This window comes from Corvus cornix, chromosome 7 (genome assembly GCF_000738735.6).
Source record: "Corvus cornix cornix isolate S_Up_H32 chromosome 7, ASM73873v5, whole genome shotgun sequence".
In the NCBI taxonomy this organism is placed as follows: Eukaryota; Metazoa; Chordata; class Aves; order Passeriformes; family Corvidae; genus Corvus; species Corvus cornix.
Window position 1 is genome coordinate 28,056,360 of NC_046337.1, and position 16,521 is coordinate 28,072,880.

General features: G+C 44.9%; 1 protein-coding gene across 2 annotated transcripts in view; it reads left to right on the forward strand.

Annotated features, from left to right (window-relative positions):
• SATB2 (SATB homeobox 2) overlaps nucleotides 1-16,521 on the forward strand; it is a 132,867-nt gene that overhangs the window by 95,395 nt on the left and 20,951 nt on the right. For both annotated transcript variants that reach the window (XM_039555439.1, XM_039555440.1), the window contains exons 9-10: nucleotides 619-774; nucleotides 12,504-12,701. In XM_039555439.1, coding sequence (XP_039411373.1) covers nucleotides 619-774; nucleotides 12,504-12,701 — 354 coding nt within the window. The remainder of the gene's footprint in view (nucleotides 1-618; nucleotides 775-12,503; nucleotides 12,702-16,521) is intronic.

The window sequence follows — 16,521 nt, forward strand, 5'->3', positions numbered from 1 at the left end:
CCCAGCTTTATGAAATGATTTTTTTTTTTTTTCATTTCCACTGATTTCCTAGGTGAAATTAGGTGACTGTCTGGCTAGCATAATGATGATAAGGCTGGGAAACCATACATACTCAAGTGACATACGTATAGTTTTAATAAAGGATGAGGGAGACTTGAGAGAGTACATTAAATTGAGTAATTTATTATTTAGAGACCTCTACCCATTTACTCATTTTTTCTGGGAGAATTGGCTCTTCCTCCAAGGTGTAGGCCACTTTTAGAGAGGGGGGGAGAAGGTAGAGCCTGATGGCTGTGCTGCAGTAGCTGGCTGGCAAAGCCAATGTCAGCGCCTGCCTGCAGCCCAGTGCCCCAGCTACCTATCCTGTTGTTGAGCTGCTCAATAAACATGCTGGGAGAAGGAGAGGGGGAGAGTTGACAGGGCCTTGCATGTCCTATAGGAATGCACTGCAATTATTTCCAATCACAATTAACCTGATTAGAATAATGGACAGGAAGTGTCCCTCTGTAGCTAATGCGGTTTGGCATCAGCTGACTGAAATCCTTTGATAATTTCTGCACAGATGGCTGGGCTGAAAGCAGCACTTTTTTAATTATTATTTTCATGGTCTCTTGGTAGGCCAAAACCTCGACACCAACAACAGACCTCCCCATTAAGGCGGACAGCGCCAACGTCAACATCACAGCTGCCATTTATGATGAGATCCAACAGGAGATGAAAAGGGCCAAGGTATCTCAAGCTCTGTTTGCCAAAGTGGCTGCCAATAAAAGTCAGGTGAGTGGTATAGAGGATTTCATTGTTGTGGGGCTTTCTGGGGTTTTGTTTTTAAAGCAAACTCTGGGGTTGGGACTAGATCCATCTCTTCCTCCCACCAATAAAATTACATCTGTTCCTACAATAATAATAATTTTCATCTCTGGGGAACCTGTCATGTTTGGCTTTTGCCTGCTTAAGTGGTTTCCTTTTCCCTTTTAAAAGAGGCTGAGGAAAGGGTCAGCTCACAGCCAAGCTTTTTCTCCCCTTTTGTACAAACATGTATGTCTTTTCCCACGTGTGATATATAACTTACACTTCTGCTAGAAGGACAGGGAACTTCCAAAATGGTGGTATCCTGCTCATGCAGCAGGTAAGGAAATTGCTTTCTTAAGTGGCTAACTGAGGGAAGGCAATGGGAAACGGCGTATTAGGCAGGTGTTTCCTTTTTAGCATGTTCTATGTGCTGCATATGGTATTGCCATGTGAATAATTCACATTGGATCCAATCATTTTTACAAAAAGCCATGAGAAAGCACTGCAGTGAGTTATCCTGGATTCATTTCTACCTTGGGTGTAAAAAATACATGTGGGCAAACCTAGGCTGGGGTGAAATTCTTGAAGAGAATCCATTAATTTAAAAATTTCATCCAACTCTTTAAAAAAATATAATTCACCAGAAGGGATTTTGTGGAAAGGAGGACAGACAGAGTTCTTTGAAGGGCAGCAAGTGGATTGGAGATTGTTGGAAGGAATTGTTTACTCAGTGAAAAGAGCTGCTTCTGATCCTGGATGAAATTATTCAGTTGTGCTAGGAGAGGGCATCAATATGCACACAAAAATGCACAAATGTGCATGTGACAGTGAGAGAGTGGGATAGGAGTATCTAGGTGCATGCACTCTGAAAAACACACACTTTCCCCTGTGCAGGGAAACAACATTATAGTCATTAAAATAGATGTAAAATAAGCAATTGAAAGGTGTAAAAACAAAGCATCAAAGGCTATCAAAACACATGGGAAAGCCTTGTCCTTGTTACAGGTATTTGTGCCCTGACACATGGAGATCTGATTAATCATTAATTTTCTTTGCCTTTTGCTTTCTCTTGTCAGGGTACAGGGGTTACAGTCCCTCTACCCCCCAAACCAAATCCCAGGCTCACTATGAAATACATAAAAGGAAAATACCATGGAACCCTCTTAAACTGTTAAATGCATAAAAATCTCATGTACCACATGGCAAAATATAATGAGAACTGGAGCTGTTAAACGAATAAAGCTGTTAAAAGCATAATGCCACTTGGCACAACTACTGTGCATTTAACGGTTTTCCACTGTGTAATAAATGACATATGTGGTAAACGTGCAGTAAATATAAAAACTGCACAATTGATTTTGCAAACGTGCCCCTTATTCTTTACTCCATGCAGATATCAAAGTTCCACCCAGAATCCGGACTGGACAGCTTTTAATAAGGAGTGTTTAACACAGACTGAATGCCAGCTTCTCTGAGGTTTGCCTTAAAATTGCCTGCAAGCTTCCTGTCATTATACCCAGAGGCTTCTTGAAATAGAGAGGGACTGAACCACCCAACAATAATTCGGGTGGCTCACCAGCTTTGGTCTGTGCCAGCTTGAGTGCACTTCTCTGGCAGCATTGCACACCAGCGCCAAAACAAAAATAAGATCCGTAGTCTTTCACGTGGAAAAAAAGCAGGGCAGATTTTGAACACCAGATGCAAAAGGTTAAGAACAGGATCCACAAATGTTACTGTTTAAAACAAAGTTACTGCACATAAAGGTTTTGTTTCTTCAGCAGCAGCGAATAAAGAAGCGTTTCTGAGGCTGATGTTTCTTTTGTTTCACAGCCTTGCCAAAGCAGTACTGGCTCCCTGGGATGGCCCAGCATTCGCCTTGCTGAGATGTCATAGCGCTCTGCTGGAGCATGAAAGTAGTTCATGGGGGCACTGGAAGGCAGGGACAGAGAAGCCACAGCCAAGAACCACAGTGGTACAGGGCCTCCCCCTGCTTCAAAGCCCACCTGTGTGCCTGCCCCTGGCCTGGCTTGGTGTGCCTGTGGTGTCCCGCCGCTGGCTGGGGAATTCTGTGGCCCGGAGCAGTGCCAAAAGCAAGGACACAGCTGCTTGCATAGGGGAGAGCCAGTGTCATGGTCAGCGTGTTGCCCTAGGTCTAGCTTGTGTGTAAACCAGCAGCTGGGTGTCCCCAGTGCTTGGCACAGACCAGCTGTGCCAGTTGTGGGCATTTCTGGTGAAAATGATGCTGATTCCAGCAGCTGAGTTACATGGTGGGAAGCACTCATTGAAAACTGCCCATGTTTGCAGAAGAGAGAGTTTGAAAGGGGGGAAAAAAGAACTAGTCTGAGGCTTTGCTTGGACTTTCCGCCAAGGTTCGTTCACTTGCCATTCTCCACAGGCCTGGCTTGTGTTGCATTGGCTTCCTCCTATTATTCCCTCACCCCAGACTACTGAGAGGCTTCCAGTTTGCTAACAAGGCATGCGTTATGTTGGGCGCTGCTGTTCTGTCAACAGCAATCCACGGTGCTGTGAGATCTTCACAGTTTTAGCAGGCAGTGAATCTCTGAGAGGGATGTTTTGACATTTTATACACAGGGCTGTATGTCATGTACCCGAGAGAACATCCAGAGGCAACGGAGGCCTCATTTCCTCCTCTGTCTCCATACAGGAAGAGTGTTACCCACTGAGAACAGTTATTGCAAGTGGCATCATCTGCTGGTGGAGTTAATTGACCTCTAATTTAACAAGTAACCATCTTCATTCTTAAGTCATGGCAGAGTCTCAGCAACTGAAGAGCAGGGCAGTTTCTAGAAACTGAGGCTGCAAATCACAGAGCTCACAAGTCAATATAAATGCAAGTTTCAGGGCCTCATGGAGGTACCAAGGTAGTATGGTGAGAATTCTTTAAGGGAATCCACCTTCATAAAGATTTCAAGCCATTAATTTAGACATTGACTTTTTCATCACTTATTTACCTCAATATGCATTTTTTTCCTTGCAACTTACATCTAGGTATGTTTAGCCTTTGTGAAGTGCTGTGCATCCCTTTGAATTTTTGAAGCCAGCAGGAGCTGAGAGCTCAGTGCCCTCACAACACAGCCTCCAAAGCTGCCCTCCTGTTTTAGTTGCCAGCTGATAGTGATATACCTGGTGGACAGCAGGATTATCTGGGGATACTGCCTGCTAGTGCCCTTTTTAGTGGCTAAACGTGGGACCTGTATTAGCACACTGGGAATGTTTCTGAGTGTGTCTGGAACACAAGGATTTGGTTTCCAGTCTACACTTTGGGCTCCCCTGGTTATATTTAATTCGCAAGAAGACAGGTTTCTGGTGTGCTGTTTCAGAGAGGTTTGGTCGGCCTGTGTGTGTGCAGAGCTGGGCAGAGGGACAGGCAGAGACTTTGGCCTTGGATTACTGCAAGTTTGGACTGTTGGTCTTTAAAATGGGTTTCTACATTCAGTTCTGCAAATGCTCTACAGTACAACTCCAGGAAAACCATTTCCACCATGATTGTGTGGTTGCACTGCACTAATGCTGAGCAGCAGCATCACCCCTTTGACCTCTGCTAGTGAGAGTCCTATCAGAGGCTGTGCTGTGCTCAGCAGACATTGTTTTTCTTAGTCTTTGCAAAATGAGTTTAGGAATGTAGTTCTGTTCATAATAAACAGTCACTATCAAAATAAATAGTGGGCACAGCTGGCTGGAGCCCTTGTTGACAGTCTGAGGGAGGGCAGAGTTTGTATGAACATGGAGATCAGACTTCCCACAGTTCTCCCAGGGCAAGAGACTCTTCTTAATCAGCCTGGGGTGGTATGGGGAAGCAGGGTTCCTGTTGCTGGGGATCAGCCCTGGGAAGGGCAAATGGAACCTTCACCAGTCCAGTGAAAACAAAATGTATAGCCTTGAAACTGAAATTCTTTTCAAGGGACTGGAGTTTGTTCCAGTTGCACCACAGTAAAGCAAGAGAGACCCCTTGGAGCAACATCTGAAAAAATGTTAAGCTACTAAAGCTCGGTCTCTGGGTTATATCTTCACCATGTTGAAAAGTAAGCAAACAAATGATAAGCTTGAGGAGGGTTTGAGTTTGGGGGTAGAAAAGCCCTTCAGTTGAGGCCTTTCAGGTAAAAAAAACCCCAGGCCTATGTATGGAAATCACTATGACAGTTCCTTGCCTTTCCTCTGACTTTTCTTTTTCATGTCAAGATCCCTGCCTCATTGCCAGTTCTCTGGCCCAGGAGGGTGTTAGCCCACAGTAGGATCTCACGCTAGGTGGGATTCAATACCATGGCCACCTTCCCATGTCTTTACCTCCTTCTTGCCCTCCAAGAAGGAAGTACAGGCACTGCAAGAGGAATGAGCAGTGTCACTCTGAGGAAGGATTAGCGCTAGAAACCCTTAATTTCATCCTTCCCTCTCTCCTTCCCAGCTTACATTCCCTTGTATTCATTTGATAGGATGGGATGCCTTCTCTCTCCCTTTTAGCTTACAATAGGTGTTTTCTGTGGCCTTAAACTAATTAGCTTCCAGTGATGATGAACAGCAGCTAGAAAAACCAGCTGGTGGTGAAGATGTGTAGTGTATATAGTGTGTGTGTGTATAGGGCACTTCTTACAGCCTTTATGATGCTTTGAATCTCTACATCTGGGGCGTATCTGCTGTGCTGGTATTTCGATGTTCTTGTCACATATGGAGGAAATACAGAAAGATATTTCTCTCCTTGACTGAACTTAGAATTTCTTTGAAGTACCTTTGGACTAGAGCTCATTTTTTACAGACTTGTATATGCAGTCACAGCATGACCCCCATCCAGGACAAGAGAAGTGGGCCCATATGAACCTCACGGGGTTTGACAAGGCCAAGTGCAATGTCCTGCACCTGGGTCAGCCCCAGTATCAGCAAAAGCTGAGGGATTAAAGGATTGAGAACAGCCCTGCTGGGAAAGACTTGGGGATGCTGGTGGATGAAAAGCTGGACAAGAGCTGTCAAAGGGTGCTCTTAGCCCAAAAGGCCAACTCTCTCCTGGGCTGCAGCCAAAGCAATGTGACCAGACCAGCAGGTTGAGAAAGGTGATTCTGACCCTCTACTCTGCTCTGGTGAGACCCCACCTGGAGTGCTGTATCCAGCTCTGGGGTCCCCTGTCCAGGAAGGACTTCAATCTGTTGAGGCAATTCCAGAGGGGGCCACAAAAATGATCAAAATGCTGAAGCACCTCTCCTGTGAAGTCAGGCACAGAGAGTTCAGCCTGGAAAAGAGAAGGGTCCAGGGAGCCTTCATTGCAGCCTTTCAGTCCTTAAATTTGGCTTATTTAGCAGAGTTTGTGTGACAGGGCAAGGGGTAATGGTTTGAAACTAAAATAGGGTAAATTCAGACTAGATATATAAGGAAGAAACTTTTTACAATGAGGGTGGTGAAACACTGGAACAGGCTGCCCACAGAAATGGCAGATGCCCCATCCCTTGAAACATTCAGGTTGCTCAGAGTCCAACCTGATCTATTGAAGATGTCCCTGCTCATTGCAGGGGGTTGGACTAGAGACCTTTAAAGGTCCTTTCCAACCTAAACTATTCTGTGATTCTGTGACAGCATCTGCAGCAGTGCATTGGCCTCTCAACAGCTGAATGAATAAGGGACATTGTAGAGCTGGGGCTTTTCTCATGAAGTCCTTGGCAGATCTGGGAGCTGATGGTGGGCTGCTTGCCCTAACCACAAGCCCACACTTCCTCTCTAGTGTGGGGAGAAGCTAGTCTGAACTTGGAATGCTGGAAATATCCTCAGTGCACAGCATCCTTCCCTCTGAGGCCAAGAGCTGTAAGCAGACTTGGCATTTCCATGCATCTAAGGTACTTCAGGGCTCATGTATCTCATTCTTTTTTTGTATAATTTTTGTATAATTTCATGCTTTGTGAGGCTAGTGAGAAACTGGCCTTCATGAAAGTGTTTTGCATTTTGCCTTGAATTTTCTGGGGAGGAAAAGTACCAAGCATTTCAGAAAATCCAGACTGTTGAGTGATTAACCTTGAACTGTATCAAAATGCTCCCAGTAAAGCTTCTCAGGTTCAGTCCCCCTCCCCCGGCCCTCATCAAGAATTCATTGAAGCCATGACAGAACTCTCCATTACAGTTAGTCTTTTATCCATTTCAGCTTTCTTGATTAGGTTATCTTGAATCATTAGGGGGTTTATTTATTTTAATAGACACTTATTGGATTCATGGTAAGAGAGTTTGGCGACTAAGGTACAAGAGCTGCATATTACCTAGCTAATTTCACACTGTAGGGTCCCAAACTGAGCAGAGAGAAGAGATGCTGAGGAAGTTTGTTCAGAGGACTCCTGTGATCCCATGTGGGAAGGGAGCCTTCTCTAGAGAATGCAGCATTTCTTTACTAATCTTTCAAGACTTGCGTCAATCATTGCTGCTTTTTTTTATTTTGTCACATATGTTGACATTTTCTGCACTGATGATGTGGGTGAGGAAATGGCCTTTTACATTTATTTTTGAGATTTATTCCTGAATCACTCTTACTAAAAACTCTTCATTTGCCTACTCATGCTTTCACTGGAGACCCTAGAAAATGTCAGTGAAGAAAACTAACTGTATTGTTGTTATTATTATTATAATTGTTATTATTATTGTTATTAATTTTGATGTAAGTGCAGGGAAACACAAGGTCAGTTAAGCTGCGGGTTTATCCATGCTCAAAGCAGAACAGCTGCCTGTGACTAAGTCACTGTGGACACCCAACTGCCACCTCCTGCAGTGGCTTTTGGCAAAGTGTAAACATGGGCCTGTACCCCAGCATGACTGTGAGCCTGAACTCTTCCCATGTGCTTGCTTTGTCCTTGGGTCAGAAATTCGGTCCTTGGCAGACTGCAGGGCAGCAGATCTGCAGGAAGCAGTTTTTGGGGTCAATGTGTTTGTGCATACCTTCACTGAGTACTGGAAAAACTGACCTTACTGTAGTCTGGTACCTCTGGCTGCCAGGGCAGCCTGCCCTGCTCCAGGGTAAGCCCAGCAAAAGTGAAAGGGTCAAGCTGCTAAACAGGGCTCTGGGATGAGTGACAGAGGATATGGCTCAGGATTGCTGCACCAGCTAGCTGTCCTCGAGGGGATTTGAGGGCGCCAAGGCTCATGCTTGTGTTCTAAGCATGCTGTTTCTTTAACAGCATAAAAGCACAATGGGAATGGCTGGCTTTCTGCAGATTTTTGTTGTTGTTTGCTTAGCTATGTGGAAATGTATTTGATTAGAAGACAGAGAGAGAGGTTAAAAATAGGACATTAATATGATATTATTTTCTTTATCAAACAAAATGCTTAGAAAATGTTTATCTTGTCTCATGAGAACAGCAAGAATAGAGGACAGCACTTCTCTGCAGCTCTCTTTAATGAGCTAAATTGGGCTGCATTCTTGATGCCTCTAGAAGTTTTGGGGTGAAATGAAGGAAGTTCTGAGCAAAATTCCTTGTAACCACAAGCACTGGGTGTGCCTGAATGTAGAGGCAAAAGCATCCTTTAATAGTGCTGTTTTTCCTCCTCTTACTTTTAATGGAAGACATTCCCATTTGAGAACCTTAGAAGCTGACATTAAGGGCTGGATTCTGCCGCCCATATTGACACTGATGTGTATCAAACTCTGGTAACTCTGTGGCAGCCAAGGGGGCTGTTTGTGCAGTGGAGCAAGACCTGTGATGTGCAGGGGAGGCAGGACCAGAAGCACGGTGTATTATGGGTCTGGGGAAGGGTGTGGTATTTGTTAGATTTTTCAGGATATGTTCACAGAAGTTGTATTTACTTGCAAGGCAGTGAGCTCAGATGATGTGGATGAGTGGGGGAAAAGATTGTGAGATAGTGTCTCCTTCACTTTTACTCCTTCATGCCAAAAAATTTAGCTATAGATGAAAATTCACTGTGAATGGCTGTAGCTCCAAAAATTTCTGTATGTTAGCATTTCTCAAATGAAATAATTCTCCTGGAAAGCTCTGTGTAACATACACAGACCCCAAAGAAATAAATAAAAGAAAATAAAAAAAATGTAACCAAAAAACGCCAAGTTGAGATTTTTAACAGTAAAAGGAGATTTTATATATTAATAATTCATGAGTTCTCATTGAACATGCACGAAGAAACGGTGCTATTCAATAGAGAATACTGTCATCTGTCACTGTTTTATTTGACATTTACACTTTTTTTTTTTTTTTTTTGCCTGGTACTGCAAAACTTTCTTGGATGGCGTGCTAAGATTATTTAAATAAATAATTTTAAAAAGCCGATGCAGATTTTTCATCTGTGCATGGGGAAGGGAGTTACTTGCAGCCGTAAAGAACGTGTGAGTAAGCTGCGGCATGCTGTGTTTTCCCACATATTAGTCAAAGCTATTGCCTAATAAACAGCCCCATAGATGGATAGAGAGGGTCCTGAATGAATGCTTGAATAAAGAGAGGGAAGGATAGAAAAAGATTAGTGAAAGGACAGACTTGATGCAGATAAGTGTACACATGCATGCAGTAGGTATGCGTGTGTATGTGTGGGGGTGAGCGAATAATGGCTCTTGTGAAGAAAGCTGACACAAATACATTGTGAAAATAAATATTTATAAATGGTGTTGGGGGAGATCCAGTCCCTCACAACGTGAGGGAAGACAGGGCATTTAGCACAATGACAATTCAGTTAGGCGCACCTTGCAATTTCTTGCTAATATTAGGCTCATGGAAATCTTTCTGCTCTGTAGGTTAGTTATTATTTATAAAAATCACAGAACCAGCTGATACATTCATAAGCTAATTATTGTAGCAGCTGGGTACACATGGTGCAATATGTCTGAGGCTGTGAAGTATCACAGATTTCTTGGGGCCTGCTGTGGTGGGGGTGTGCTGTTGAAGGCTAGATCCCTTAATCTGATCAGCCAAGCAAATACTTTGTGGGGAAACTGGATTAATATCTCTCTAAATACCACGGATGTGCTTCACCTTCAGAACCAGGCTCCTTTAAACGTGCCATTAGCTTATCTCCTTTGGGGAATGGAGAAGTTCTCAGGTGTCCTCAGGATGGCAGGGTCCTTGCCTGGTTCTCCCTTTGCCAGAAATTAATTTGGTTTGCTCATGTCTGCACACATGGTCACACTGCAGTCTAATCTTTTCCCTAATAGCTCCAAGGTCAGGACCTCGCATGTTGCCAGGCAAATTGAGCGCTATCCTTCTTAAAGACTAATGGCAACGAGTGCCTAGTCTGTAATGAGGCCTGTAGTGTTGCTCTAAGTGATTGTAATGAGCCCTGATTATAACGGGATAGATAAATCAAAGTGCGGCAGTCGCCATCGGGCTGCCCTGTCCAGCCCTGGGAAGGGGATGTGGCCCTGCCGAGCTGTGCTTGGTTTCTGCCAGGGCCAGGCACAGCATCCTCCCACAGACCTGCCCAGCAATGGGCTCCAGCTCCACCAGGTGCAAGGCTTGTTCTCTGTTTTCTGTTACACGATGGGTCTGCATGCTGCAGCATCCCCCAGGAGGTGTTAAACATACCTGCTTGAAACATTTTGAAAGAGTTCGGTTGAAGACTTATTCAGATCACTGAAAACAGGGAGAAACAGGAGCTGATTTTTTCTACAGATGGTTTATTTTCCGTTTCAAAAATTATTTCCTTTGTGTGGAGGAACCCCTGAGAAAACACTGCAGAGCTGGGAGATTTTCTTCCTATCTTTCTCTAAAAGAGAAAGTTTGGGGAGATTTCTGAGCAGTGGAAAGAGGAGAACTGAGGGTAAGGGATGTGGCCAAACCGCATTAAAATGCAGACTTCACCTGGCTGAGAGATTGTCCAAATACCAATCAAAACACTTTGAAAATATAACACAGAGGTTTTTTTCCCTAAGTAAATGATTAGATACCTTGTTTTTTCCTTGCCCCCCCACCCTCCAGACCTCCTAGTTTATTGCAAGAAAAGATCAGGTCTGCACAAATGTGGCCTCTCACTTGTAAAAACAAGGCAGTGTTGTGTTACAGATTAGTTTATAAATCCCTGGTGGCTTCACAGTTCAGTGCCTACAGCTGCTGCAGATGGGCCTGGGTTTTTGTCTCTTCGCTGTGCTGCAGCCGGCAGTTGAAGGAGAAAATGGAATGATCAGGTTATTAACATGTAGGCCGTGAGGAAGAGGCTGCACAATGAGAACAGCTGGTGTTGCTGTCTTGGCTGATGCAGCGGAGATAATCAAATCTTGCCTTTTTTGGGGGGGGTGAAGGCAGAAGACACAGTGGAGAGTAAGGCAAACAACGGCTTATGATATTATACACGGGGTTTAGAGTGCACGGTAGAAGTTGTCAATGGCTTACAAGTTGTTGCACAAAAAAGCAATACCAAAAAGCCCCCCTGTGGGCTGGTAATGAACTCAGCTGTTCAGCTTGCTCTGGTCACTGTTCAGAAAAACACAGTTTTGGCTACTTCTTGTACCAAACATTTTTAACATCGATCAAGCTATCTTTTAGGTATTGTAAGGTGCCTGTCAAAATGGTGTCAGAATGCTGAGCTGTAGTTTGAAAATGATGGGTTATAAAGCTACTAGGTAAAATATTTTGACAGGAGTCAGTAAGGCGCGTTGACAGCATCCTCGGCATTATCTTCTCATCTTCTGTCATTTGCATTGCATTTCCTGTGCAGGCACTGGAGGGGAGCCACTGTCCCCAGCCCCAAGTGGGCTGGCTGCTGGCAGGCAGGACAGGGCTGGCTGTGCCCCACGCCGGGCAGGAGCAGCAGCAGCCGCAATCCCTGGCTCACCTGCTGGGAACACCGGGTCACGCTCTGTGCACGCGGGGCTGTCCTCACCCAAGCAGCTCTTGCCCTTGGGCTCTCCTTGCCCTCGGGGTTCAGGTGGTTTCCTCTTCCTGGAGCGCTGGTGCTTTCCCCTCAGAGGTCTGAGCAGTTGGTCCCTGTGGAGAGGTCCTACAGCTCCTTACATATAGCTGTGACCTTTTAAAGGCATTTCAAACTAACCTTTAAACAAGACAGCAGAAATAAAATTTATTATTATTATGATCTGTAGTTGGGTTTAGAATTACCTCTGCCTAGTATCTTGGTATCTCTAGTTACTTCTGCAGGACCCTGTTTGCTGCTTTTGTGCTAGATAGTAGAGGATTCCCTTTCTGTATGGTTGCATCTTCTCTAAGATTTTATTATTTAAAGATGTAAAATTTTAGTGGGGTTTAGAGCTGGGGGAGTCAGTGCAACATAGTGACAGCAAAACAGAGGTCTTGATAGTATATTATAGTAGACATTTGGAGTAGTGTTGAATTTCTGGTTCTGCAGCTGCAGGTTGCAGTGAGGGTTGTTTCAGCAAGTCTCAGGAGTTATGTCTCCTTTTCTCTTGCTTGGATGAAGAAATGAAGGGGCTCTGAAATGGAAGCGATGATACATCTCTGTTTCATCTTTGCTTTTCTGTAGGAAAAATATCTATATTTGAATGTTTTAAACACTGTGTGAATATGATAGGGGACAAGATGCTGTGCTTCCGGGTTTCTGCTAAGCACTGCTACTTGTTTCAGTTTCTTCAGCTTGCAGGAAATAGAATATATCATGGATTTGTTGAGATCAAAGGGCAGCTTGGGGTGGTGGGGGTTTATGTGTGAGATGAGACCAGCAAGACTTTTCAGCACAGAGCATTAAGTCTAGCTGACCTTCTGCTCACATCTGGTTCCTTGGTGCTTGGTGAATTGACTGTGCTGACCCTACCGTTGCAGGGCTGGCTCTGTGAGCTGCTGCGCTGGAAAGAAAACCCCAGCCCGGAAAACCGCACCCTTTGGGAGAACCTCTGCACCATTCGCCGCTTCCTGAACCTTCCCCAGCATGAGAGGGATGTGATCTATGAGGAGGAGTCCAGACATCACCACAGTGAGCGTATGCAGCACGTTGTCCAGCTCACACCCGAGCCTGTGCAGGTCAGAGCACCCTCTGCCTCCTCAGGGTGTCTGTGTGGGAGGACTGGGTAACAGGGGGTTTCAAGAGTGTAACATGGAGATGGGCTTGTTATGTATTGACTGAAACTGCAAAGTGCTTTCTGAAATGACCATGGTGAGCATTTTCTGAGGAATGGTTCTTCATTTCACAGCCTTCTTAGGTTTGTTTTGCTCCTCTATACATTTGTGACTAGCATGAGTTTTTGGTTTGTACACCCTTGTTCTACTCTTGTCTCAGGTATTAGTAGAATGAGAAATAAGTAGCTAGAAATATGTGTAGGGAAAACAAAGTGAAAATACTACAGACTTCTCTTTTTTGCAGTTCCAGCTTCAGTCGGAAGAGAAAATGAGCCTAATGTGTATTCCTAATAACTAGTAATGCATGTCACAGACCCAAACATCTACAGATGGTCAAGAGAGGCTCAGGAGGTATTTCTTCAGTCTAAAAAGCTGAGGCAACACCCTCCACAGCAGCCCTTTCCTTCAGCCCTCCAATTCAGCCCCTGGCACTCGGTACCACTCACCTGATGCCGGATTGTGTGACCGCTCTGGGGATTGTTTGTACAGCACATTTCTCTGATAATCTCGCAGTTCCTCCTCCCACCTTCACTCTCCCTGTTGTTTGATGGTGGATTGCACTGCTTTGCTACTCTTGCTGTGAATCTTGGCATTGAGCCTCTATTCTTTGTAATTGCTCTTGTGCTGCTGCTACCCCTGCTGCCAGCTATCTAGTCACCTTTTTCTAAAAGCACGAGGTTTCTCTGTCTTGTTGTCCTGCCCCATCTGAAACACATAGGTCTCACTCAGATTAATTATTGCCTAGTTCAGTCCCCTTTGTCTATTCTGCTATCTACTTCTTCCTTGCTTTCCTTTGTGTCTTTGCCTGCAAGAAAAAAATCTGTTTCCTGGGGTTCAGGTTCTCAGAATGATAAAGTAGGGTAAGCTCTCTAAGTGATTCATCTTTGCAAGCTTTGCCTTCCATCTTCCAAAAAGTTTATGGGATCTTGGAAGCAAAGAGCTACAAACAGGTAAAGGGCCAAGCTAACATGTGGGAAGACAACTAGACCTGTGTAGACTTGAACATATTAACCCAGCTCTGATGCCCACAGCAAGTGGGAATATCGTCTAAGGGACAGAAAAAGTTTCCCAGGGATCTTGTGAGTGACCTTGATGGTTAGCCTACTTTCCGAAGCCTTCTGCACATCACTTTTCTGCATTCTGCAGGTTGGCTCTTGTGAGTGACACATTACACTGTGTTGGAATGCTGTGCATTTGTATTTGTCAGCAAGTTACAAAGACATGGATTAATTATTTATTACAGTCAAAATATGAAAAATGAAGAAAAATAAATGGAACCAGCTGGCAACTACATACAGCAAAACTCTGGAGACTCTGGTATGCAGTTGATACAGTAGGCTTGTGTTTTGGGGGTGCTGCGTTTTAAAGCTATGCTTGCCCATCCAAAAACCCCAGTAGGTTTTTAAGTGACATACTACCAGTGCCAGGCACAGGAGGTTTGCTGTCCACCTGCTCCCTACTGTCAAAAGATACCCAAGACCAAGCAATTTTTGTGTAGTTTTTGGTCTCTGGGACTTGAATTGTTTCAAGAAGCAAGGTTTGTTTTTTGGCTTTGCTGCAAGGGTCACTATTAGGTAATTAGCCATGAAGAATCAATGACAGCAGCCAGAGATGTAAAGCTGAGGTCCTCACACTTGCAGTCATTGGAGATTTTGTGACACTTTACATAAGGGTAGGGGTCTTGGGCCCCGCTTCTGGCTGAGCTCCAGGCCAAGTAATTACATTCTGCCTATCTGAAATTCCCCCTGTAGTGTCAAGTGGGAAAGCAACTCTCATTTCTTTCTCAAAGCAGTGGCGGGTGCAGAATGTCTGCCACGGTGCCTGGCTGCATTTTAGCAGGGGGTGGAAACATCCAAGAGCTGCAGTCACCGACCTACTTTGCTTTGCAGGTTTGCTGGTGAGAAGTGTGCTGTAAGTTGAGCCCTTACCTGCAGCCTTGATAGCGAAATGACAGTCCTTTGAAGAAGCTACAAGCAGCAGTGCTGTGAATAACAGCAGGCGCAGAACTGTAACACAGTTACACAGGCTCTTACCTCTGTTCTCTCTCTCTGCCTAGCCCACCTTTCTCTTTGCTCTGATGGCTTAGATGTGTGTATAGTAACTTCTGTCTGGTGCTTGAGTCTCCTGCTACTCCAGCGAAGAGAGTGGGAGAGCCTGAAAACAGCCAGTGGCTGTCCCACACTGCTGCCAGAGTTCCCAGCCACCATGACCAAACCCTCTCTGGGCTGGGAACGTCCCCCTGTCAGACTATCATCACAAGAGGCATGACCAGGCAAAAGATAGTGGATATATTTCAGCCTTTTCCTCAGTATGGCTTCTTGGAAATGGCAAAGATATCATTGTGATGGGTTTTGTGTAGTTCAGTTGCTGCTTGCTTACAGGGCTGGGGATGCTTCAGTGAGGGAATTACCCCAAGGCTGGGTGTGCTCCGTGGGGCAGTTGTGCTGTAGGAGATCAGCTGGACACGGGCTGGTTCTTCATGTTTAAGGGATTGTTGTTTCCTTTGTGAGAGGTTCTTGCCCTCACTGGTTTGATATTACTAGCCTGCACCTCACTGTTTAGCTTTAGGTTCAGGGTTTTAAAAACAAACATTTTTATTTTTCTCTCTTCCATTAGATTTTTCTTGTCAGCCGTATATTAATCCATTTAATCAATTATTTTACTGTTTCTGAAATGAATAATGTCTATAGTGGAAGCTCAGTGTTCAAAAAATTCCTCCCTGCACACTTGATTTATTTGTTATTGTGCTGAGCAGTCATAAAATGTGGGCCCTGTGGAGCTCTGTGACATGGCTGTGTTCTCTGGCAGCACTGGGTGTGACCATATGGACGTGTCGGAGTGTGGATTTTCCTTCACACGCTGGTTATGGAGCGTACTACATGCTGCTGTGCATGCAGGGTGAACTTGCCACAGCCTCTCATTTGGTTTTTAATGAAATTGAGGTGTGCATTAAGAGGCTCTCCCTCCATTCCATGCAATGTCGTGTAATAGCAAAGTGCTGCTAAGAAGAAGAGCAGTGAGGTTGTTGCTAGCTGGGGTACCACAACAACATCACCTCTGGATTACAGAGTGCCTGAGCCACAGGTTCCTGGAGGGTGGGAGGGTATCCTGGAAAGTATTATTACATTTTTGCCCTGTTCTCATCCTCTTCCACCACCACCACCACCAGGAGTGGGATCTGCCTGGCCTGGCCCTTAATGGTGTGCAAAGTAGTCCCTTTGCAGCAAGCAGTCCTCATGCTTCTTCATTTAGCTCCCTGCTCTGCAGAGGTGAGGTTTCCTTGTCTTACTTTCCATCCCTTGCTAAATCCCACCATTCCCAGACTGTTTGCTGGCATCGGACCTTTCTGGAGTGTTAATGCTGACAAGTGCCTACAGCTGCTTCCCATTGCCAACCAGGGATTCTGTGTTTGTTACAGACATGCTGGGACACAGTAAATCTAATTTCTCTCCCTTCTCCCACTATTTGTCTGCTGTGTCCAAGGTGACCACTCCAGAGAGTAACCATCTTGCCTGACACTTTAATATAGTGCTAATTCGTTGTTAATTGCTGGGGCAGAGAAACCTGACTCCATTGGGAAGACCATGAAGCAGGCGGTTGTCTCTGGAGTGTCCGGGTGGATAAGCCAGTTCTCTGGAGTAATGAGCCACCACTGCAGCAAAGTACCTTCTATTCAGAGAACGTGGAAACCTTGTCTCTCATTTTCTGTAAGTTTACAGGTAGA